Source organism: Herpailurus yagouaroundi, unplaced genomic scaffold, assembly GCF_014898765.1.
Source record: "Herpailurus yagouaroundi ecotype Mexico unplaced genomic scaffold, PumYag 29, whole genome shotgun sequence".
Classification (NCBI taxonomy): Eukaryota; Metazoa; Chordata; class Mammalia; order Carnivora; family Felidae; genus Herpailurus; species Herpailurus yagouaroundi.
In genome coordinates this window covers 96,776,775-96,800,678 of record NW_024412377.1, presented here as the reverse complement: position 1 = coordinate 96,800,678, position 23,904 = coordinate 96,776,775, and the positions used below count along the sequence as shown (strand labels likewise).

General features: G+C 38.4%; 1 protein-coding gene across 1 annotated transcript in view; it reads left to right on the top strand.

Moving 5' to 3' along the window:
* JMY (junction mediating and regulatory protein, p53 cofactor) overlaps nucleotides 1–23,904 on the top strand; it is a 100,685-nt gene that overhangs the window by 39,162 nt on the left and 37,619 nt on the right. Inside the window, exons 2-4 of the mRNA XM_040449946.1 lie at nucleotides 103–276; nucleotides 13,783–13,933; nucleotides 22,296–22,465. Coding sequence (XP_040305880.1) covers nucleotides 103–276; nucleotides 13,783–13,933; nucleotides 22,296–22,465 — 495 coding nt within the window. The remainder of the gene's footprint in view (nucleotides 1–102; nucleotides 277–13,782; nucleotides 13,934–22,295; nucleotides 22,466–23,904) is intronic.

Genomic DNA, 23,904 nt, shown 5'->3' with positions numbered 1-23,904 from the left:
AATATTCCAGGGTTGTAAGATGATAAGAGAGGGAGTTAAAAGCAAATGTTTATAGGCTATTATAATCAGATTTCTTTATAATAAAACTTTCTTGTTCCACAGCTGTTGGATAAGCACAAGAATACAGAAAGCATGGTTGAGCTTCTGGACTTGTATCAAATGGAGGATGAAGCGTATAGCAGCCTTGCAGAAGCCACAACTGAACTATATCAGTATTTACTACAGCCGTTCCGAGACATGAGAGAACTTGCCATGCTACGGAGACAGCAGATAAAGGTATTTTTTTTTTTTTTTTTTTTTAACCTACACAGTAGCCTGCCTGTTTTATAGTCTCAGCCTGGCTGGCCATTCATCTTAATTATAAGAGGAGCTTTTTAAAAGTGCTGATAGGTGGTCCTTTCTCCCCACAGATTCTATTTTGCTAGATTGAGGTTCTATTCAGCCTGAGCACCTCATTTTAAACAATCTCAGAGGCAATTCTGTTAAGTACCCGGGGATGAGAAGAGTCTAGAAAGTAAAGTTGTAGATACATTGAGAAATCCCCATCTTCCTCCCATTTTCTTGTACTTTTCTTCTCCCTCTATTCCTCCTGTTTAATGCTTGGGGAACTGTGTAGCCTTAAGCTTCCTTACCAGAAGTTTTGGGAACAGTTTTTCTGGGAAGATGTTAGTTAGGTAGTTTAGTTAGTTAGTTACTTACTTTTTACTTATTTTGAGAGAGAAGATGCTCGAACTTACGAGCCATGAGATCATGACCTGAGCCAAAGTCAGACGCTTAACCAACTGCACCACTTAGCGCCCCTAATTTCTTTAAAAAAAAATTTTTTTTTAAATATGTATTTATTTTGAGAGAGACAGAATGAGTGGGGGAGAGGGAGAGAGAGAATCCAAGCAGGCTCTGCACTGCCAGCATGGAGCCCGATGGTAGGGTTTGAACTCATGAACTGCGAGATCATGACCTGAGCCAAAACCAAGAATTGGATGCTTAACCCACTGAGCCACCTAGGGACCTCTGTTACCTGATTTCAAAGGTTAGTAAAAAGCTAGAGAATTCCAAATTTTAAAACATTTTTTTTTTTTCCAACGTTTATTTATTTTTGGGACAGAGAGAGAGAGAGCATGAACGGGGGAGGGGCAGAGAGAGAGGGAGACACAGAATCGGAAACAGGCTCCAGGCTCTGAGCCATCAGCCCAGAGCCTGACGCGGGGATCGAACCCACGGACCGCGAGATCGTGACCTGGCTGAAGTCGGACGCTTAACCGACTGCGCCACCCAGGCGCCCCGAGAATTCCAAATTTTAAAAAATTGTTTTTAAAAATTAAAAAGCTAGAGAATTCCAGACATTGTAGTATTGGCTTAGGATAGAAATGTAAATCAAATGAATAGACTAGAACCCAGAAATAGATGCATGGTTATATAGTAAGTTAGTTTTCCATCAGGTTAAGAAAGCAATTTGGGAGTAACCATTTCCAACAAATGGTTACTAGAAGAACTGTATACCCCTATATAGAAATCGATCTCAATCTTTATATCCTATACAAAAATTAATTTGAAAGCCATCTTAGACCTAAGAATAAAATCTCATGTTCTAAAACTTATATAAGAAAACAGAAGGAAGTTTTCACAATTTGGAGGAAGGAAAGGTAAAAGTTCATGTAGACAGGATGTAGAAACCTTGAACCATAAACTAAAAATTGATAGGTTGGAATTCACCAAAATTAAAGACTTCTACTTTTTGAAAGATTGTTAAGAAAATGAAAAAACAAGCCACAGACTGGGAGAAATATTTAAAGAACACTTAAAGACAGCACCTGCATGGCTCAGTCAGTTAAGTGTCTGACTCTCTGATTTTGGCTCAGGGTCATGATCTCCCAGGTTCCTGAGTTCCATCTCCTCATCAGGCTCTCTACTGTAAGTGCAGAGCCTGCTTGGGACTGTCTCTCTCCCCACCCTCCTATCCCTCCTCCACTTGTGCTGTGTTTCTCTCTCAAAATAAATAGACTTAAAGACTTGATTTACTTATCTAGTTACTTATTGAAAGCCATAATGAGATACACACCTATTAGAATAAATACAGTTAAAAATTCTGGGGTGTCTGGATGACTGAGTGATTTTGGCTCAGGTCATGGTCTCACAGTTCATGATATTGAGCCCCGTGTTGGGCTCTGCTGTCAGTACAGAGCCGGCTTGGAATTTTCTCTTGGCTCTATGTGCCCTACCCCCTGCAGGGGGCGGGGGGGGGCTCTCTCTCTCTCTCTCTCTCTCTCTCTCTCTCTCAATAAACATTTTATTTAATTTTATTTTAATTTTTTTTTCAACGTTTATTTTTTGGGACAGAGACAGAGCATGAACGGGGGAGGGGCAGAGAGAGAGGGAGATACAGAATCGGAAACAGGCTCCAGGCTCTGAGCCGTCAGCCCAGAGCCTGACGCGGGGCTCGAACTCCCGGACCACGAGATCGTGACCTGGCTGAAGTCGGACGCTTAACCGGCTGCGCCACCCAGGCGCCCCTCTCAATAAACGTTTTAATAAGCTCTGGCACTTGAAAGGGCTGGTGAGAATGTAGAGTAACTGGAATTCTTAGATTGCTAGCACATTTTATATTGGTAAAATTACTTTGGAAAACAGTTTGGCTGTTTCTTCAAAAGTTAAATGTATACATACCTTACGACTCAGCTGTTCAAATCCTAGTTATTTATACAAGAGAAATGAAAACCTCTGTTCACAAAAAAGGCCTATACACTAATACTCATGCCACCTTCACAGCCTCTAAGGAACAAGTCCGGATAACCATCAACAGGTGAATGGATAAGCAAAATGTGGTATTTCCATATGAGAGAATAATACTCAGCAACGCAAAGGAATTAACTATCGATAGGCACAACAACATGGATAAACCTCACATCTTGCTAAGTCAAAGAAGCCAAATACAAAGGAGTATATACTTGTGTGAAGGGATGGATGGCAAAGGGGCATGGGCAATCTTTTGGAGGTGATAGAAATGTTCTTTATCTCGATTGTGGTGGTTGTTTCTTGGGTGTACAGAGAATGCATAAAATAGTTGACAAAATGATACTGAACAAAAGACACAGTGTGAACTGTATGAATCTATTTACATGAAATTCTGGAGATGATAGTTCTGATCTACATCAACAGAAAGCTTAACATTTGTTGCCTGGGAGTGGAGCGGTGGAGATTGACTGAGAGGGAACAGGTATAACAGCATCCTTAGGGTGATTGATAGGTCTAAATTTTGATTGTAGTGGTTCCATGGATATTTAAACTTTTGAAAATTCATCAAAATTTATACTTGAAAATCGGGAACATTTTGTTATACGTAAATTATAACTTAAGGTGATTTTTTCTTTTAAATAGAAAAATGAGCACCGTGTAAAAGTTGATGTAGAGGCACACAAACTGGAGTGATCAAAACTACCTGAAGATATAATGAAAGATTATATAGAGAACTTAACCCCTGAAGATTAAATAAGAATTCAGCGGGAAGGGGGTATATATATATATATATGTATGCAGTGGAGATTGGAATAGAGATTATTCCAGATAAAGATAAAAACAGAAATGGTACAGTGAATAGGCATGTGTTTATGGTTTTAGTCGAAATGAATTATTGAGCAAATTACCAAGGCTTCACTACCACCTGGCATCATTGGTGGATGCCAGTAAATAGCGTGGCTGAGATTGAAACACATGTGTGTTTGACTGCAAAGCTTGCTGTTTTAATTACACCACAGGGTGTAAATTGTTTGCTATGTTGTGGGTCTAAGGGTTTGCAGGAAGTTAGAGGAAAGTTGCTCAGGAGCTAGAACACTGAAGGATCCTGTGGAGTTTGACCTTTGCTCTCTAGATTATTTATTAATATTTTTAAAATAAATATTTCTGAGAGCGTGCACAAACAGGAGAAGGGCAGAGAGAAGAGGACACAGGATCCAAATTGGCTCTGTGCTGACAGCAGAGATCTCGGTGTGAGACTTGAACTCACAAACCGTGAGATCACCACCTGAGCTGAAGTCACTTGCTTAACCTGACTGACCCACCCAGGTGCCCCCCTAGATTCTTTAGAAAGAAGGTAATTTCCACTGCTTTCATTGACTTACATATTAAAGTGTGATAGAAAAGTTAACTTGGCATCCTGAGTGTATAATGCGTTTATATGTTTTATGTTTAAAATTATAATAATGTATTAAATATACTGTAATATAGTTTTAGTTGTATTTACATAAATGGCAATTAATATAGATTTTTCAGTAATTCTCTTATGCCACAAAGCATCTAGAACATATTCATGAAACATACTCTATAAATAGGATTTGGGGTGCCAGTGTGGCTCAGTTGGTTAAGCGTCCGACTTTGGTTCCGGTCATAATCTCACAGTTCAAGAGTGTGAGCCCCACATCGCGCTCTGTGCTGAAAGTGCAGTGCCTGCTTGGAATTCCCATTCTGTCTCTCTCCTCCTTTCTGCCCTTTCCTAGCTCTCTCCCTCTTTCTCTTTCAAAATGGATAAACTTAAAAACATTGGTTCTGAAAACTACAACCCCAGACTAGTTGCATCAGTATCACCTGGAACCTTGTTACAAATACAGATTTCTGTCCTTAGGTCAGATCTCTACTGAAACTCCGCTGAGGGGCTCAGCAGTCTTTAACAAGCCTTCCAGGTGTTTATGATACATACTGAAGTTTGAGAACCATAAGTTTAAAAGAACTCAAAGTTAAAATCTCTCTGGGCCTTAGTTTTTCTGCATCTGCAGAGTGAGATTCAATCTAGATGATTCTATATAGATGTTTAAACCATGCATAATAATGAGTCAGGGTCAGTTACTGAGTTGGCCTATTGTCTTTGTGAGTTAGCTAAAAGCACTTCAAACACATTGGCCAACTTTTATTTTTATATAATTTTTAATGTTTATATTTGACAGCACCAGTGCACATGAGCAGGGGTGGGGGAGGGGCAGAGAGACACAGACTCTGAAGCAGGCTCCAGGCTCCTAGCTGTGAGCTGTCAGCACAGAGCCTGACGGCAGGGCTTGAACTCATGAGTGGTAAGATCATGACTTGAGCTAAAGTCAAATGCTCAACCAACTGAGCCACCCAGTTGCCCCTTGGCCAACTTACTTTTAATACTTGCTGAAAGTAAATAAACTAGGATCTTGAAGGCATCCTCCATGCTTCTCTCCCCTTTGTAGCCAGGCACTTTGTTTTGCCAGTTGTCTCCTACGTGTATCTTAAATGTGCTCTTCCTCCCTTTCCTTTCCCTCAGGACCAAGCAAATCTGTAGGTGTCTTCATGTAAAATAGATACACATTCCCCAGCCCATATTCTAGCAGACAAGTTAGAAAAGGGCCCTTTTCTGGGCATATGCAGCAGTATATGGCTTGGCAAAAAGATGCACTAAATTTGAGTTACCACTCTGTGCCCCCTTGACTGGGTGCTTTGCGCAGGGTTCAGTTTTTACACTATTGGACAACTATATACTGTAAGCATGCCAACTGTGAACTATATAGTGCCATCAATGTGCATTAGGGTACTTATCTCTTACCTGAGCTACTTTTTCTTTCTCTTCTTTGCTTTTAATTTTCTCACCTTAAAACTATCATTTCATAGGGACGCCTGGGTGGCTCAGTCAGTTAAGCGGCTGACTTCGGCCCAGGTCATGATCTCGCGGTCTGTGAGTTCAAGCCCCGCGTCGGGCTCTGTGCTGACAGCTCAGAGCCTGGAGCCTGTTTCAGATTCTGTGTCTCCCTCTCTCTGACCCTCCCCCGTTCATGCTTTGTCTCTCTCTGTCTCAAAAATAAATAAACGCTAAAAAAAAAAACAAACAAAACTATCATTTCATGCTTGTCCCTGAGAATGTTTCATTTAGTATTTACTTTGTATATAAAAATACGTGAGCAGAAGCTTCCAAATCTAATCTCATTTAAGAAGTTTTTTTTTAATTAAAATAAATTTTTTTTAGTGCTTTTTTATTTTTGAGAAGGAAAGAGAGGAAGAGCAGGGGAGGGGCAGAGAGAAATGGAACCATAGAATCTGAAGCAGGCTCCGAGCTGTCAGCTCGGAGCCTGATGTGGGGCTCGAGCCATGAACCATGAGATCATGCTCTGAGCTGAGGTCAGATCCTTAATCGACTGAGCCACCCAGGTTCCCCTCATTTTGTTAATCTTAGTCACATTCACATGATTCCTGGGCCTGGAAAATTTGTGTTAAAGGTACTACTACATCAGTATTTATACAGGTTGATCTTGGCATCTGTTTCACCTGAGAATTGGAGATTTTGTTTTCTTTTCCCCCTCTTCTTGAGTCACTAATCCAGCAGTGGACAAGAATACCACTTAAGTTTCTCATATAAAACCCAGTATCCAAGGAAGTGATGCCCTTCATAATAAGTAATTGATACCAAGAAATTTGTATTTATAAATTAGTGTCACTATAGCTACCTAAACTGACGCATACTTTTTTTCCATTTTAAAAACAGGCACTGTTTTCTTTCTAGCTCTGAAATTGAAAATAGAGATGTCATTGTTTTTAGCACATGATTCAGCTGACCAATGCCGTACATTTTCAAACTTGCCAAGTTAGGAAAAGAACTTAGTATCCTGGCTTAATGTCTTCAGTACAATAAACTATAATAATACTTTTAAAAAGTCTGCAGCATTAACTACTGAGTTTCAGAAGTCCTTTAAACAGCATTAAAGAAGCATAGTGAACGTGTTTGTGTTGTGTATATTTGAATATACCTGTACAGTGAAGGTAAAGATAATTCAACAAAGTACAAGTTGTCTTCAAATAATTACCACCAGATTTTTAAATTTTTTTTCTCTTTAAAAAGCTGTAATGCAAGTTTCCTCACTTCTGTATGGTATTTAGCAATGCAAGTGAAAAGGATTTCTGTTTAATCTGAGATTTTTAAAGTTTGAACACTGTTCTGTTTATTAAATTTCTATCCCATAGCTGTGTCTTTAGGGGTTTGATTGGAAAAGTATGCCAGTTATTTCAGCAGAGGGAACTTAATATGAATAATTGTTAACTTGGTATAAAGTTGTTACCCACATAGTTAAGAATATAACTCTAAAATATGAGAGCTAACAGTTGCAAAAACAGCCACTACTCGTGGCTTCGGCACACAGGAAAGAGATGGTAGTTTTAACTTTAGCACGGAGAATGGACTGTGTGGAGTTGAAGTCTGGGGTAGGCAGCATTGCTTGTCAAGTGCTCATGTGTCTGAGCTCAGTGGAGAGACCCATATTTCTAAGAATAGGGTAGGCTGGTGCTGGATGGCCTTAGGGGCCACAAAGTGAGGCTAGTTCTACTAAGGGTGAGAAATTATAAACTGGATTCTGTTAACTGCTTCAGGAAGTAATTGCAGATGCTGGAATGAAGATGTGAGTCAGTGGTGATACTCAGGGGAGTAGCAAACAAGAAAGTCAAGTGATACATGTAGGAAGAAGCATATGTCTTCTCCCTCCTTAAACCCTTTGTATTGACAAAGGCTTAAATGTGGGTTACAGAGCCCTAACCCCAGCATCAAAAGGCATAAGGATGAACTTGGGAACTGATAGACAAGAATTTACATTCATCTTCAAACTTCTAAGTTAGAAAAAAAAAAAACCTAGTAACCTAGCAATGGCCTTAGGTACAATAAACCAAGTCCTTTAAAGGGCACAAAGTTTAATCATGTCTTTGAAAAGAATTTCTAGGGGAGCCTGGGTGGCTCAGTTGGTTAATCATCCAACTTCAGCTCAGGCCATGATCTCACAGGTTTGTGAGTTTGAGCCCCATGTCAGGCTCTGTGCTGACAGCTCAAATCCTGGAGCCTTTCGGATTCTGTGTTTCCCTCTCTCTCTACCCCCCTGATTGCGCTTGCTCTCTCTCCTTCAAAAATAAACATTAAAATAAACAAAAAAAAAAAAAAAAAGAGAGAGAGAGAGAGAAAAGGACTTCCAACGTAATGTACTGAGTAAACATTAAAATTTGGCTGCAGTATTCAACATATTAAATCTCTATTCCAATCTTGTGAATGTAAATCTTAAGCCTTTTAATTTGAGTGTTTTAAAATCAGAGGTAATTGTAACAAAGCACAAACCTTGATGGTTTTGTTGGATATATAACAAGTCTTCTGGTTCCCCCCCTTAAGTTAATTATTTAAATTATTTTTGAGGGAGAGTGTGTGCCTCCATGCCAATGGGGGGGGGGGCAGGGCGGGCAGAGAGAATCTCAAACAGACTCTGTGCTATCAGCTGTGAGCCCAATGTAGGGCTTGATCCCATGAACTGTGAGATCATGACCTGAGCCAAAATCCAGAGTTGGGTGCTTAACCTACTGAGCTACCCAGTTGCCCCTTTTGGGGGCCTTTTATGTGAGCTAATGTCTAAATATACCACTTACTGCTAAGAATCCCACAGTGGTTTCCTTTAGCCTGTCAAACCACCTATAAACTCCTTTGCCTGGCATTTAAATTTATTTATTTATTTATTTATTTATTTTTTCAACGTTTATTCATTTTTGGGACAGAGAGAGACAGAGCATGAACGGGGGAGGGGCAGACAGAGAGGGAGACACAGAATCGGAAACAGGCTCCAGGCTCCGAGCCATCAGCCCAGAGCCTGACGCGGGGCTCGAACTCACGGACCGGGAGATCGTGACCCGGCTGAAGTCGGACGCTCAACTGACTGCGCCACCCAGGCGCCCCACCTGACATTTAAATTTAAAGACCCCCTAATAGTGATCACAACTTCCTTCGCTATTCTTATCTCCCATTATTTTTATCTATTTTACCTAAACTGCAACCATGCTGGACTGTCTGTGACCATACACTGAACTTAAACCGCCTCTAGGCTTCTGCTGAGATTAATTCTTGCCTCCATTAGGCCTTTTGGGTGGTTCTCTTTCTGTATATATATTCCATATGTATCTCTCAAAATCATACCCCTCTTTCAAAAAGCCCTCTGTAGTTTTGAACCTCAGTAAAGTATATCCTGATCTAAACAGCTAAATGAGTTCTCTCCCTCCAAACCTTTGATTTTTCTTAAAGGTCTTAAATACCTTTATTCTTTTTCAGAGACATCCTTCACCATTTTTAATACTTGGATAAAATTCTACTTATTTGTTAAGAATTTACTTATAATTCCCTTTAGAAATTTTGTTCCCAGACTCAGTACTGCACCCTGCACAGGTGGTGCTTGCCATGGTATCTTAGGTATACTTGATCATGATATTTTTTCATACTCTGTTGTAATTCTTTATTGCGGTTCCTCTGTCTTCAACTAGGCTGAATACATATTGCTGTCCCTAGTGTCTGGTACGATGCTGGCACTGGGAAAACAGCATGTCATCATTTTGAACGAATAATTGAATGTTAAGTGATTTTGTCTAAGGTCTCCCACTTAATAGCAGACCCAGGTCTGCTAATTTGAAGACAGATATCTACATCACAGATATCTTTGCTTACCCCACCCTCCAATTACATTGTTCAGTTTCTTAGGAGGAGATTGTGTGCCTCACAGTATTTCCCCTGAAGCACCCAGTACAGTGGGTTCTTTATTCAAGTTAGATAATTGAATGAATCCAAATATTAGCCATAGTAAAGTCTAAAAAAAAAACAAAACAACCATATCCAGTAGTATCATATGTTTAACTTTAGCAGTATGTGATTGGAGATAGAGTAATTGTTTTCTGCCAGTTTAAAAAATCGAGTCCAGGTGAGTAGGGAATCCAGTATCAAGAATTTAAACTTTTGCTACTGAGTTAATTGTCTTTACTTGGCACTATTTTTGTAGTTCCAGAAGTGGAGCTCACAAAATTCTGTTTTCCAACTATTAAGGAAGACATTTAGGTTCTGATCATATCTCCACTTCCCCTCCCTCCTACACACACTGGACAAAAGAGGTAAGTCTTAGAATTTTGCCTCTTGCTGGTCCTCATATATGAAAACAGGAGCTCATTGTTTGCTTGCCCAGAAGTAGGAAACCTCTGGGATTCAAACCTTCAGCTTGTCTAGTTGGTATGGTTTTGAACCCAAGAAGAGATAAAGCATTTTTTTTAGTTTATGATTGTAAAAGCAACACAGATACAATAAAGATTTGGAAAGTAAAAATTCTAAATAGGAAGAAAAATAGTCACCCATAATCAGACAAAAGATATCAGTAATACATTCTACATATTTTCTCTTTTTTTTCTGGATTATTTTATGTAGTTGAAATTATGTCTGATTTGATTTGTCTTAATATTAAAACATTCATTTTCCTTTATTAAAAACTTCATAAGCATTTTTGTACATAATTGTGTTTTATAGGTGTATCATAAGTAACATTCTCTATTATTAGATATTTGGAACACATTTTTTATTTTGAACAGCACTGCAATTAATTGGTTATTATTGCAAAAATAACCATTTTTGGTTATTATTCTTTGAAGACATTTTCTTAAATAGGTAAGAAAATGGTATTTTAAAAAATACTGTCCATGAGTATGGTATCATAAAACACTTCCCAGAAAAGTTTTTCATGAGCTTATAGTTCTACCAGCAGTATGTGAGTTTCTACCTGTTTCACCATGACCACACTAACCCTGGCTACTTTTTAAAAAATATTTACTTACTGAGTCTTTCTAAATCCTACTATCTAAAAGCAGCCAAGTTGTATCTTCTCTCCTCCCCTCTCCTGTACCAACCTATTTTCTGGATTCTTTCTTTACAGGGGAAAATTGAGGTGATCAAACAGTAATTCCTCCTCATCCTTCTACCAAATCCAAAACCCGCCTTCCTTTATGTCCATGGAGGAACTACCCCTACATTTACCAAGAGCAAATCACTACACCAGTACTTGGAATCCTGTCCTTTCCCATGTTCTATAATTAGCCCCATTTCCCCCCTGGTATCTTTGTTTTTCCTCTGCTGGATATTTCTTGTCACTACTCATCTGTGATCTCTCATTAGAGAAAACAAAAAGCAAAGGGTCTACCCTTAAGCTTTGTCTTCTTCTAGCACCACCCTTTTTTCCGTTTACTCAGACAAATCAGTCAAAGGAGTATTTATTTATACACACTTCTACATCTCTCTCCTCATCAAAAACAGGTGTAGAGTGAATTTTTAATTTACTCATCCATTTGATTGCCTGGATTGTGCCTGGCATTGTGCTAGTGAAAAGCAAAAAAATAAAAAAAACCTAATCCCCCCCCCCCCCCACACACACAAAATGTATTCTCTGCCCTCATGGAACTTTGAAAGGGGGAAGCAGTTAATATTTAAAGTTCACAGGAGGTGCCTGGGTGGCTCAGTCAGTCAAGCGCCCGACTTCGGCTCAGGTCATGATCTCGCAGATGTGAGTTCGAGCCTCGCATCAGGCTCTGTGCGGACAGCTCCGAGGCTGGAGCTTTCTTTAGATTCTGTGTCTCCCTCTCTCTCCGACCCTCCCTGCCTTGTGCTGTGTCTCTCTTTCTCTCAAAGGTAAATAAACATTTAAAAATATAATAAAAAACAATATTTAAAGCTCACGAAATCATATAAAATATGATTATGGTAAATGCTATGAAAGAAAGAAAGTTAAATGTGTTGCACTGAAAAGGTTATAATGGGGGGAGTCAGGGAAGAGTTCATGAACTAGTAACTTTATGTCCAGAACTGAGATCTGAGGATGTGATGGGAGTTAATAGGCAAAGGATGTTTGTCTATACTTCAGAACCGATGTTGCTAAGTTCAGTGATCTTAATGGTGTTAGATCTGGGATACTAGTTGTCACCCTACTTGACCCCCAAGCAGTGCTGCACAAGGTTAATTTCTGTTATGTGAGTCCATACTTTTCCAGGTGTCCCCACTCCCTCTGGCTTGGTTTCTGTATGTTGTTCCCCAGTTTCACAATGTTGGAATTCCTTAGGGCTCCATCATGAGCCTTTTTTTTCTGACATCATTAGATAACCTCATTCACTCTCATGGCTATAAATATCATCTGTCAAATTTATATTTCTAGCCATGACCTTTGCAAAATCAAACTTAACATATGTAAAATCAAATGCTTGATCTGCTCTCCTTTGAAACCAGCCAGTCCTCCATTGTTCACTTTTTGAGGAAGTGGCAGTTCCACATGAAAATTTTTTTCCCTAGTCATTCTTGATCCCTCCTTGTGGCTTGCCATTGTCCATTCATAACACTGCTAATACATTACTCAGTGTGTGCTGGGCTCTATATTATGTGCTCTTTCATATATTTCCGCCTCTATTCAAGAGTAAAACCAAATGCTAGCCTTCCTGTAGGTTAAATTTCCTGGTGATTAAAATTTTATTTTGGCTTTAGGCTATTCTTTTAATTTGTTTATTGCACCATTTAGAGAATATGGCTTGTATTATTCTACTTCTGAATTTTTTAAACAAATTTTTTGGTGGCTTATGATAGTTGATTAGTTTTTCAGAATTGTGCCAGGGATGAGTTTATATCTTTGTCTGTTTTTTTCATCATCCTAGTAAGGTGTTGATTTCTCATTTAATTTTTTTAAGTTTATTTTGAAAGGGGGTGGTGCAGGGAGAGAAAGAGAGTCCCACGCAGAATCCGCTCGGTCAGCACAGAGCCCACTGTGAGGCTGGAACCCACAAACTGTGAGATAGGACCTGAGCCAAAGTTGGACGCTTAACCAACGGAGCTACCGAGATGACCCTCACCCCCCCCCCCCCATTTAATTTTTTAAACTGTCTTTTTTCACTGTATGATAAAGCAGGATGGAGAGCACTGTCACTTGTGTGATTTTACTTTAGTGCTCATCTGGTACCTCCCTGTCCATAATTCAATTTTCAACTCTTCTTTGTCTTTTTGTTTTAGTTGTAACTCTTGCAAGCAGTAGTGAATTTTTGTCTATTGCTTCTGACCAGAGATTGTTAATAGATAGATGGACTGATTTTTTATTTATTATCAGTCTTAACAAGTTGAGTTTTCAATTATTTTATTTATTTATGTCAGTTATAAGTATTTTGGTGGCACAAATAATTCTTTAAAATTTTTTAGCATTTATTCACCTTTGAGAGAGAGAAAGAGAGAGAGACTATGAATGGGGCAGGGGCAGAGAGAGAGAGAGAGAGAGAGAGAGGCACACACAGAATCCAAAGCAGGCTCCAGTCTCTGAGCTGTCATCACAGAGCCCGACACAGGGCTTGAACCCATGAACTGTGAGATCATGACCTGAGCCGAAGTTGGCCGCTTAACGGACTGAGCCACCCAGGCACCCCTAGAGGCACAAATAATTCTTAACCTGAAAATGCAACTATCATAAAGGAGGTAATACATTTCTTGTTATCTCAGCACCCAAAAATAACATCTTAACATTTGCTGTATGTCCTTTGCTTATATTTGGAGGAGGGGAAGGATGAAAAAGAAGATAAAGAGGAATGGGAAACAAATTTCTGTATTAAATATCTTTAGGGGCACCTGGGTGGGTCAGTCTGTTAAGCATCCGACTCTTGGTTTCAGCTCAGGTCATGATCTCGTGGTTTGTGGGTTCAAGCTCTGCACCAGGCTCTGTGGTGACAGTGCAGAGCCTGCTTGGGATTCTTTCTCTGCTCCTCCCCTGCTCTCACTCTCTCTCAAAATAAATAAACATTTAAAAAAATATGTCTTTAACATAATGGGTTAATTGTTTTGTAAATTAATAGCTTATACTCTAGAGCAAGAAAATACAAGCATTCTTTGTTTTGCCACCAGGCACAATGCCTGATGTCTAAATATTCAGTAAATGTTTAAGGAGTGAATAAAGAAATAGACTTCTTAATTTTTCTTTTTTTCCTCTAAAGATTTCTATGGAGAATGACTATCTGGGTCCCCGAAGAATTGAAAGTCTACAAAAAGAAGATGCTGATTGGCAGCGAAAAGCTCATATGGCTGTTTTGTCTATTCAGGATCTTACTGTCAAATATTTTGAAATAACAGCTAAAGCACAAAAAGGTGAGTTTCCTAGTAAAGTTACCCTTGTTAGATATTTTTGGAAAGGAGTGGTTTAAATATTTTATGTTTGCAGCAGGTTTGTAGAAAAGTGTATAAAGACCATTCATAGTCTTGCCATTGAAAAAGATTACTATCAAGAAATTAAGGTATATGTTTTCATTCTTTTTGGGGCATGTGTTTACATATACTCCACCTGAAAAAATAGTAATGGGGTATTATTATAGCATAATTCAATTCTGACTAACAAATTACAGACCCCACAGCTTAAAGGCAGAGTTCCCAACAAGACTGCCCCCATTGAAGATACAACTTGGAATTTTAGAGGATTCCCAGGTCATCTGCACTTCTCACCAATTGCTACAAATTTGGGGGTTCATACAGCCTTTTTAGGTTTGATAATTTGTCACAATGACTCACAGAACTCAGGAAAGCACAAACAATTACTATTTTTAAAGGATACAAATCAAGACAAGCCAAATGAAGAGATACATAGGGCAAGGTCTGTCAAGGTCCATTTCTTCCCGCTTCCTTCCACGGGGCCACAGAAATCCTTCAATAGCTGTTTAAAACCACTGCTATTTGCTGTTTTAATTTTTTACCTGACATTAACACAGTTTAGCTTTTAGGTTATTCCTTCAGCAAATCCACACTTGCTTAAAAGGTTTATTTGAAGCAGTTTATTCCTTCAGAATGCCACTGTGCCAAAGGAGAATGCTTTCCTTGGTTTTTCAGAATCATTTGACATTGTCACTAACACACATACACAAAATAGTTTGCTAGGTGAAAAATAGTATTGTGTTTTTAAATTTTGCATTTCTTTGATTATTATTAAGTTGATCTTTTTTGTTTTCATGTAATAAATGGTATTTTCATATCCTTTATTTCCAATTAGTCATACATTTGCTTATTTAACTCTTTGTATTCAAATTATATTTGTAAACACCACCAGCTTTTATTTTATTTATTTTATTTATAATTATTTTTAACATTCATTTATTTTTGAGAGACGGGGCATGAGTGGGGGATGGGCAGAAAGAGAGGGAGACACGTAATCTGAAGCAGGCTCCAGGCTCCGAACTGTCAGCACAGAGCCTGATGCGGGGCTGGAAACCACGAACTGTGAGATCATGACCTGAGCCAAAGTAGGATGTTTGACTGAGCCACCCAGGTGCCCCTATTTTATTTTTTTAATGTTTTTTAAATTTATTTTGAGAGAGAGATTGAGAGAGTACACATGAGTAGAGGAGAGTCAGAGAGAGAGGGAGAGAGAATTCCAAGCTGGCTCTGCGAAGGGCTCCATCTCACAAACCATGAGATCATGGCCTGAACCGAAATCAAGGCTTGGATGCTTAACTGACTGAGCCACCCAGGCACTCCAAAATTAATGTAATTCTGATAAGAACTGTAATATTGTAGAATTTGACAAGAGGATTTTAATATTAATGAGAAGAGTAAATACTTTATTTTTATGTTAATATGATTGAAAGAAATTGTATTAGTTTGTATATCTTGCCATTTTATTTACATCTTTTCTTCGGGAGAGTTTCATATATTTTTTTTTTTTTAATTTAGATTCTACACAATTCTCAGTTCACTTCTGGGTGTTTTATTGAAAAAAATTTTTTAATGTTAATTTTTGAGAGAGCAAAAGGGAGAAGGGCAGAGAGAGAGAGAGAGAAGGGCACAGAATTTGAAGCAGACTCCAGGCTCTGAGTGAGACACAGGGCTCAAACTCAAAAACCGCAAGATCATGACCTGAGCCCAAGTCGGGTGTTCAACCAACTAAGCCACCCAGGCAGGTGCTCCTTGCCCAAAAAGATAATAAGGGAATATTGCCGACAACTCTGTGCATTCAAATCCGGCAAACCTGATTCAATGCAACAATTTCTTCTTGTTTTTTTTAATGTTCATTTATTTTTGAGAGACAGAGTGCCAGCAGGGGAGGGACAGAAAGAGAGGGAGACACAGAATCCGAAGCAGGCTCCAGACTCTGAGCTGTCAGCACAGAGCCCAACACAGGGCTTGAACCCACCAACTGTGAGATGCTTGACTGACTGAACCACACAGGACCCGCCCCCCACCGTCCAATGCAACAATTTTTTGTAGGAAGATAAAATTATCAATTCAAGATGAAATCAATAACCTGAATATCCCTATAACTATTAAAGAAATCGGATTTGTAATTAAAACTTATTTTTTTCAACTTTTTTTTTTTTTTTTTTTTTTGGGGGGGACAGAGAGAGACAGAGCATGAACGGGGGAGGGGCAGAGAGAGAGGGAGACACAGAATCGGAAACAGGCTCCAGGCTCTGAGCCATCAGCCCAGAGCCTGACGCGGGGCTCGAACTCACGGACCGCGAGATCGTGACCTGGCTGAAGTCGGACGCTTAACCGACTGCGCCACCCAGGCGCCCCTGTAATTAAAACTTTTAGAAAAAGAATTCTCTAGGCCTAAAGAGGTACACTGGCAAATTTTTACCACATTTGAATAGTAGGACCAGCTTCACACAATATCTTCCAAAAATACAGAAGAGGAAGGAATACTTCGAATTTATATGACTGCGATCAGCAATATCCTAAATCCTAAACTACATAAAGACAGTATTAAAAAACCCTACAGATCAGCATCCTGCATACATATTGGCAAACTTAAAGTATTGTACAAATTTTTTAAGAAATTAACCTTTGTGACCAAGTAGGATTTTTCTTGATTTACTATTTGAACATCAATCAATGTAATCCACCAAATTGAAGGTTAAAGCTGTGGTTTTTAACTAGAGATAAATGTATCACAAAAGGACATTTAGCAGTCTCTGGAGACCTTTTTGGTTGTCATAGCTACACAGGGTGTTAACTAGTATCTAGCAGAGGCCATAGATTATGTTAAACATCCTGTGTTATGCAGGATGGCCCAAAGAATTTTGTGGAACACAATGTCACAAGTGTTGAGGTTGAGAGGCTTTAGTCTTTTCGAAAAACTTGCATGGTCAGTCATATCAATAGATGCCGAAAAAGCATTTGACAAAATAGAACATCCTGTATGTTGAAAACACTCAGCAAACTAGGAATAGAAAAGGAACTTCCATAACTCCATAAAAGGCATCTGCAAAAACCCTGTAGCCAACATCACATTTAATGAAGGGCCGAATTGTTTCCCCCATTTTATTTTTTTTTTTTGGTTTTTTTTTTGTTTTTTTCAACGTTTATTTATTTTTGGGACAGAGAGAGACAGAGCATGAACGGGGGAGGGGCAGAGAGAGAGGGAGACACAGAATCGGAAACAGGCTCCAGGCTCTGAGCCATCAGCCCAGAGCCCGACGCGGGGCTCGAACTCACGGACCGCGAGATCGTGACCTGGCTGAAGTCGGACGCTTAACCGACTGCGCCACCCAGGCGCCCCTGCCCATTTTAAAATAGGTACAAAGTCAAGGATGTTTACTCTTAACACCACCCGTGTTCAACATAATATAATATTAGTTGTAATATGGCAAGAAAAATAAAATTGTCCCCATTTTAGTTAATATTGTTTATGTCGAAAACTGTATGGAATCTATTTTTTAAAACTCTTTAAACAAGTGACTTTCTACCAAAACATGTACAGAATTTGAATGCTTACAATTACGTAACAGGTCTTTGATTTCTTTATCATAAGTAAATGGATAGACATGTTGTGTTCACATATTGGAATATCCAACATAGTAATGATCTCCGTTCTCCCCAAAGTGATGTATAGACACCTATAGTACCTATGGAAATACCAGCAGGACTTTTTCTTATAAACATAAACCAGCTAATTGTAATGTACATGAAAGGGCATAGAGGAACTAAAATACATAAAGCAGTTTAGGAAAAAAGAAAACCACAAGCAAAATCACATTACCTGACTTAACAAATTATAGAGCTACTGTGGTATGGTATTAATGGAAGAGATAGACATGTATATCAATGGAATAGAATGGAGAATAAGAAATAAATGCACAACACATGGACATTTACTCTTGGATAAAACAATTCAGTGGGAAACAATAAGTGGTATTGGAACACTTGGCCGTCCACTTGTAGAAACATGAACCTTGACCAAAACCTCACACCTTGTACAAAAATTAACTCAAAATAGATCTAAATGAAAACTGTGAAACTTCCATAAGAAAAGTAAGAGAAAAATCTTAGTAACCTAGAGAGTTAGGCAGAGTTTGTAGCAGTGGCACTACAAATACAAACTGTTAAAGTAATTGAGGAGTATGAACCATAAAAGAAAAAATTGATAAAATGGATTTCACCAAAGTTAGAAACTTTTACTCTGGCAGGTACTACCAAGAGAATGAAAAGATAGTGTTCGAGAGAAAATATTTGCAAATAACATTTGACAAAGGACTTGTATCCAGACTATATAAAGAACTCTTAAAACTAAACAATAAGAAAACCGTTCAGTTAATAGCTGTGGAAAGGACTTGAACAGAGGATAAAGATGGCAAAGAAGCACTTAAAATATGTCCAAGACTATTAGTCATTAGTATAATGCAAATTAAAACCACAATGAGATACCAATACACACCTATTAGAATGTCTAAAATAAAAAATACTGACAATACCAAAAGCAGAAAAGGATGCAGAGTAACAAGAACCCTTCCTTTATTGCTGGTGGTAATGCAAAATTGTACAGGCAATCTGCAAAGTGAATGCAGTTTCTTATATAAGTTAAAGATATGCTTACCATATAACCCAGCAGTCCCACTCCTGAGTATTTAACTTAGAGCATTAAGATAATTATAAAAACTAAAATTTTAATTTTACAAAATTAAGAGAACAATACATTAAAACGTTAATGGTAGTTCCTTTAAATGTTTAAAGATGTCATTTTCTACTGTAAACTATATGAAATAGTTGTATGTATACTATTTGGTTTAGAGTCTGCTTTCTAGATGCACTTTTTAATATTTAAAAAAGTTTGCATTATGCTAAAAATATATAATCATTACAGAAAATTTAGAATATTAGAGGGGAACCACCCCACACACACACATCTGTAATCCTACTGCCTCTGCAGCCACTTTGTGTGCCTATCAGTTTTTTAATACATGGTTTGTTACATAATTGCAATGATTATATGTTCTCATATATGGCCTATAGTTTGTTGGTTCTGGTTCTTTACAGTTTTGATGATTGTTCTTTATACTGTGCTTCTCCAGTTTTAATCAGAACATTTTTTACATATGATTAACATCATTCTAGGATTTCAAATAATTCTTCAGAGTCACTGTAGCCTTCTTTATACCTCAATTCTGGTGGCTTTATCCTAGCAGGAAGCCCTTGAACCTAAACACATATTTGCTTGGACTTTTAATTTTCCTTTCATGTGTGTGTTTCCTTTCCCCTGTTAGAGAAACGAAGTGAAGATCTCTCTTCGGCTTTATGCTGCTGAGAGTAAAAGTCCTCCTTTGTTTCCAAAAAGAAAGTTAACTTTCTAATTTCTCTTTTTAGAGGAAGAGTAAAACAGCCCCTTCTTTTCTTTCTTATACAGAGCCACATGTAACCTAATTTTGATATATTCTTGCTTAGCTTTTTTTTAGTTTAGTTTTTTTTTTTTTTTACATTTGTTTATTTTTGAGAGAGTGAGACAGTGCACGACTGGGGGAGGGGTAGAGAGAGAAGGAGACCGAATCCGAAGCAGGTTCCAGGCTCTGTGCTGTCATCACGGAGTCCGACGCAGGGCTCGAACCTGTGAACTGAGAGATCATGACCTGAGCTGAAGTCGGACGTTCAATTGACTGAGCCACCCAGGCGCCCCAAGCTTTTTGTTTAATGTTTATTTTTCTGAGAGACGGATAGTGCAGAAGTAGGGGAGGGGCAGAGGGAGAGGGAGGCACAGAATCCGAAACAGGCTCCAGGCTCTGAGCTGTCTGCACAGAGCCTGATGGTGGGGCTTGAACTCATGAAGGGTGAGATCATGACCTGAGCCAAAGTCGGATGCTTAACTGACTGAGCCACCCAGGCACCCCAATTTCTGCTCAGCTTTTAAAAACATCTTAAATTGGCTCATTTCTGACAAGTATACATGTTAGTACATTAAACTTTATTTTCTTACAGATTTAACATGATACTTTTTGAATACCAGAACTTCATTGCCTTCAGAGCCTTTTTTTTTTTTTTACATTGACTGATCTTCGTAGACCATTATAATAGAGTTGTTATTCTAATAATGTAAATGGTATCCTTAGCAAGAATCTTTATTCTTGCCATCATAGGGAGAGAAGAATCTGTTGTAGAGATATCCTATACTGTTCTAGGGGTATTGCAAACATCGTACACTCACAATTTTCTTTATTACTGTCATATTTCTGAGCTGTTGGAGAATAATTCTAAATGAAGTGAGTTAACAGTGAGATGTAAGACTATGTTCTAGTCAAGGTATTAGAAGACTAAGTTATTGACTAGCTGTTGTGGTAGGTAAAACATGAGACTGAATTAGGACAGGGAGCTACCCCTCAGACTAAAGTAGAGAGGAAGTGATTGTGCCATGTGAAGTGGAAGAGACATTTAAGTAACTGTCATTCTCTCAATTCCCACAAAGGCTTTTAGACTTAGGTACAATATTTCCTTTTCTAACTCAATGGAATTGAACCCAAGAACAATTAAGTTTCTTGCCAAAAGTTATGTGTCAGTTATAGGTAGAATTGGGAATTTAACTCAAAATTATTTCACTTCAAATCCTTTTTCCTCCCTACATTGTACTACTGTATTGATCTTATGGTTGCAGAAATATTAAAATACAGTTTTAAAAGATGGGCAGAAATTTAAAATTGCAGAATCATTTGTTCAGCCAACATGAATAGATTTTACTTGTTTGCCTAAAACTGAGATTCAGAGCAAAGTTATGCACTAAAAAATTAACCCTTTTGTGTTAGCACTCGAAGGCCACAGGAAGACAGAAATCAAAATAATTAACTATATTCAGAGGAGATTATAAGTCAGCAAAATTTCTTATCTAACAGGAATTCAAAAGATAGTTTTTAATTGTAAATTGATAAAGAGCAGTATTTTTTTTTTTAATTGAAATAACCACCAGAAACAATTAAAAGCATTGGGCATTGAGACTAGGGGGTAGGGAAGAGCTGAGCCTGAGAAACTGCTCTTGTTAGTTATAACCCTGCCTGTACAGTTTTAAGTTTTACGTATGTACTTGTGTTACTGGAAAAAAATTTTAAGATTTCATAAAACTCTGAGGCAAAGATTACTGAGATATACTTCCTTGCACAAGATGGTTAGGACACAGTGGTAGTACAAAATTAATTATCATTTACCTCTGGGCATATAAAAGATACTACTAATCAGTGTGTACTGACTTAAAGATGATGTTCAGTACTAATCACATCGCCTACCTCTTTTATAACGAGTGTATCTCTGACCTGTTAAAGTGGGTGGGCATAAGGATGGTTTTATTGCGTAAGGACCCAGGATAAGCCACTACTGTACTATATTATTAGTGATAAACTTCTTTAACTAGAAGATACTAGCTGTTTGATGTCAAGAAGTATCTCTTGACATAGGGCTCTGTTGTTGTAAATAAAAAGTTCTTTTTTCTTTTTGGGGGAGGTGGAAGATGAAACTAGATGTTTTCTTTGAGTCTTGATTGTGCCGTTCCAGCTCTAACCTCTGAGTAAGCTCCATGATAACATCTAGGATTTGTTTTTTGCTCCATCAGATCATTGTATTTTTGGAGGACTCAGAATGATCAAATTTAACACATGGATTTAAATAAATAATCTTAAATAGTTATGACTGATTTCAATTAGCATACCCAGGAAAAAGTATAAACCTTTGTAGAATAAAGTATAAAAACTTAGAATTTAATGACACTAAACATATGGAAGAATATTCTTAAAAGTTTGAAAATCATGGTCCCTGAGTGGCACATTGGGTTAAGCGTCTGACTCTTGATTTCCGCTCAGGTCATTATCTCAACAGTACATGGGATTGAGCCCCATACCCAGCTCCCTGCTGACAGTGCAGCACCTGCTTGGGATTAATATTCTCTCCTCTTCTCTCCCCCCCCCCCCCCCACTTTCCCCTGCTTTTGTGTGCTTACTCTCTCTCAAAATACATATTTTTAAACAAAAGTCTTAAAATCTGACAAATCAGCTTTATCTTCAGAAATTTCTGAGGATGATTATTTAGATTTCTTAGTGATGATTGGAGAATCTAAGATACAGTTGAGTTGTGTTTTAGAGCCGCTATATAGGAAACCTAAGGGAGTAGGATTTGTATGTTTAAGTGTGTGGTTAGTGAAATCTGAAACTTTCAAATTGTTTAGTATCAAGTTGTCTTACGTCTTAATGTCTCTTTAAAAAATTATTATTAATAGCTGTGTACGATCGAATGCGAGCAGATCAGAAGAAATTTGGTAAAGCATCGTGGGCAGCAGCTGCAGAACGAATGGAAAAGCTCCAGTATGCTGTTTCTAAGGAGACTTTGCAGATGATGAGAGCAAAAGAGATCTGTTTGGAACAGAGGAAACATGCACTAAAAGAAGAGGTAACAAAAACCATCAGAAAAATGTATAATATTTGAAGATAAGATTTGCTATTTCATTTTTGTATTTGTACAGGACTGGCATTTTCTGACTCTCTAGGCAGTTAATTTTGCAGTGTTTCCATGAGATGATACTCAAGATGGGGGCCTCTGATTTGAGTTGGCCACTAGTAAGAGACATATAAGGTATTCTCATAAGCGTCGCGATGTGACTGTAGGCAGCAGTACACTATTTAAAAAAGTTGACATTAGGGGCGCCTGGGTGGTGCAGTCGGTTAAGCGTCTGACTTCAGCCAGGTCACGATCTTGCGGTCCGTGAGTTCGAGCCCCGCATCTGTCTCTCTCTGTCCCAAAAATAAATAAACGTTGAAAAAAAAAAAATTTTAAAAGACAACAATGAAATTCTAATGTCAACTTTTTTTTTTTTTTCAACATTTATTTATTTTTGGGACAGAGAGAGACAGAGCATGAACGGGGGAGGGGCAGAGAGAGAGGGAGACACAGAATCAGAAACAGGCTCCAGGCTCCGAGCCATCAGCCCAGAGCCCGACGCGGGGCTCGAACTCACGGACCGCGAGATCGTGACCTGGCTGAAGTTGGACGCTTAACCGACTGCGCCACCCAGGCGCCCCTCATTGTTGTCTTTTAAATGTTTTGTACTGTAAGGTTCAAAGGTCTGACAGTTATTTTTTAAAATCTTTTAAAAAGGTTTGTTTGTTTAGAGAGACAGAGACCTTGCAACTGGGGTAGGAGAGAGATGGAGACGATCCCAAGCAGGCTTGGTGCTGCCAACACACAGCCTGACATGGGGGGTTGAACTCGTGAAACCGTGAGATTGTGACCTGAGGTAAAACCAAGAGTCAGATGCTTAACCACCACCAGACACCCCTTAAAGCTCTGACAATTATTTAAAAAGTTGCACTGCCCAGAGCAATAAAGAAAAATCCTAATTCAGAACCATTACCTTTTGGAGTTTCCCATTTTATTACTGAACACAAAACAGGTTCAACAGAGGTCCATTTTCTCGACTGTACTTAATTTAAGACCTCGTCATGAACCCTCCCCCCCCCCAAAAGACTAGTTTTACAAATCCTTGAAAAGGTTGCTGATAGACATATTTAAAATTTATCTAAATGATCTTTTAAAATTTACTTTTTCATCATCGTCCTGTTCATCAGTGGTTTTAGTATCCTCATACTGTCCAGTGCAATGTGGAATACCCCCCCCCGCCGGGTTGGGGGAGGGTATTGAAACCATTAATTATACTATTTTTTATTACCTCTGAGGCCATTATCTTTAAACACTGTTAAACACTTCATTATTAAATTTGACCAGAACAGATGGCCTTTTTAAAAATTTATTTTTTAATTTACATCCAAGTTAGCATATAGTGCAATAATGATTTCCAGAACAGATTCCTTAATGCCCCTTACCCATTTAGC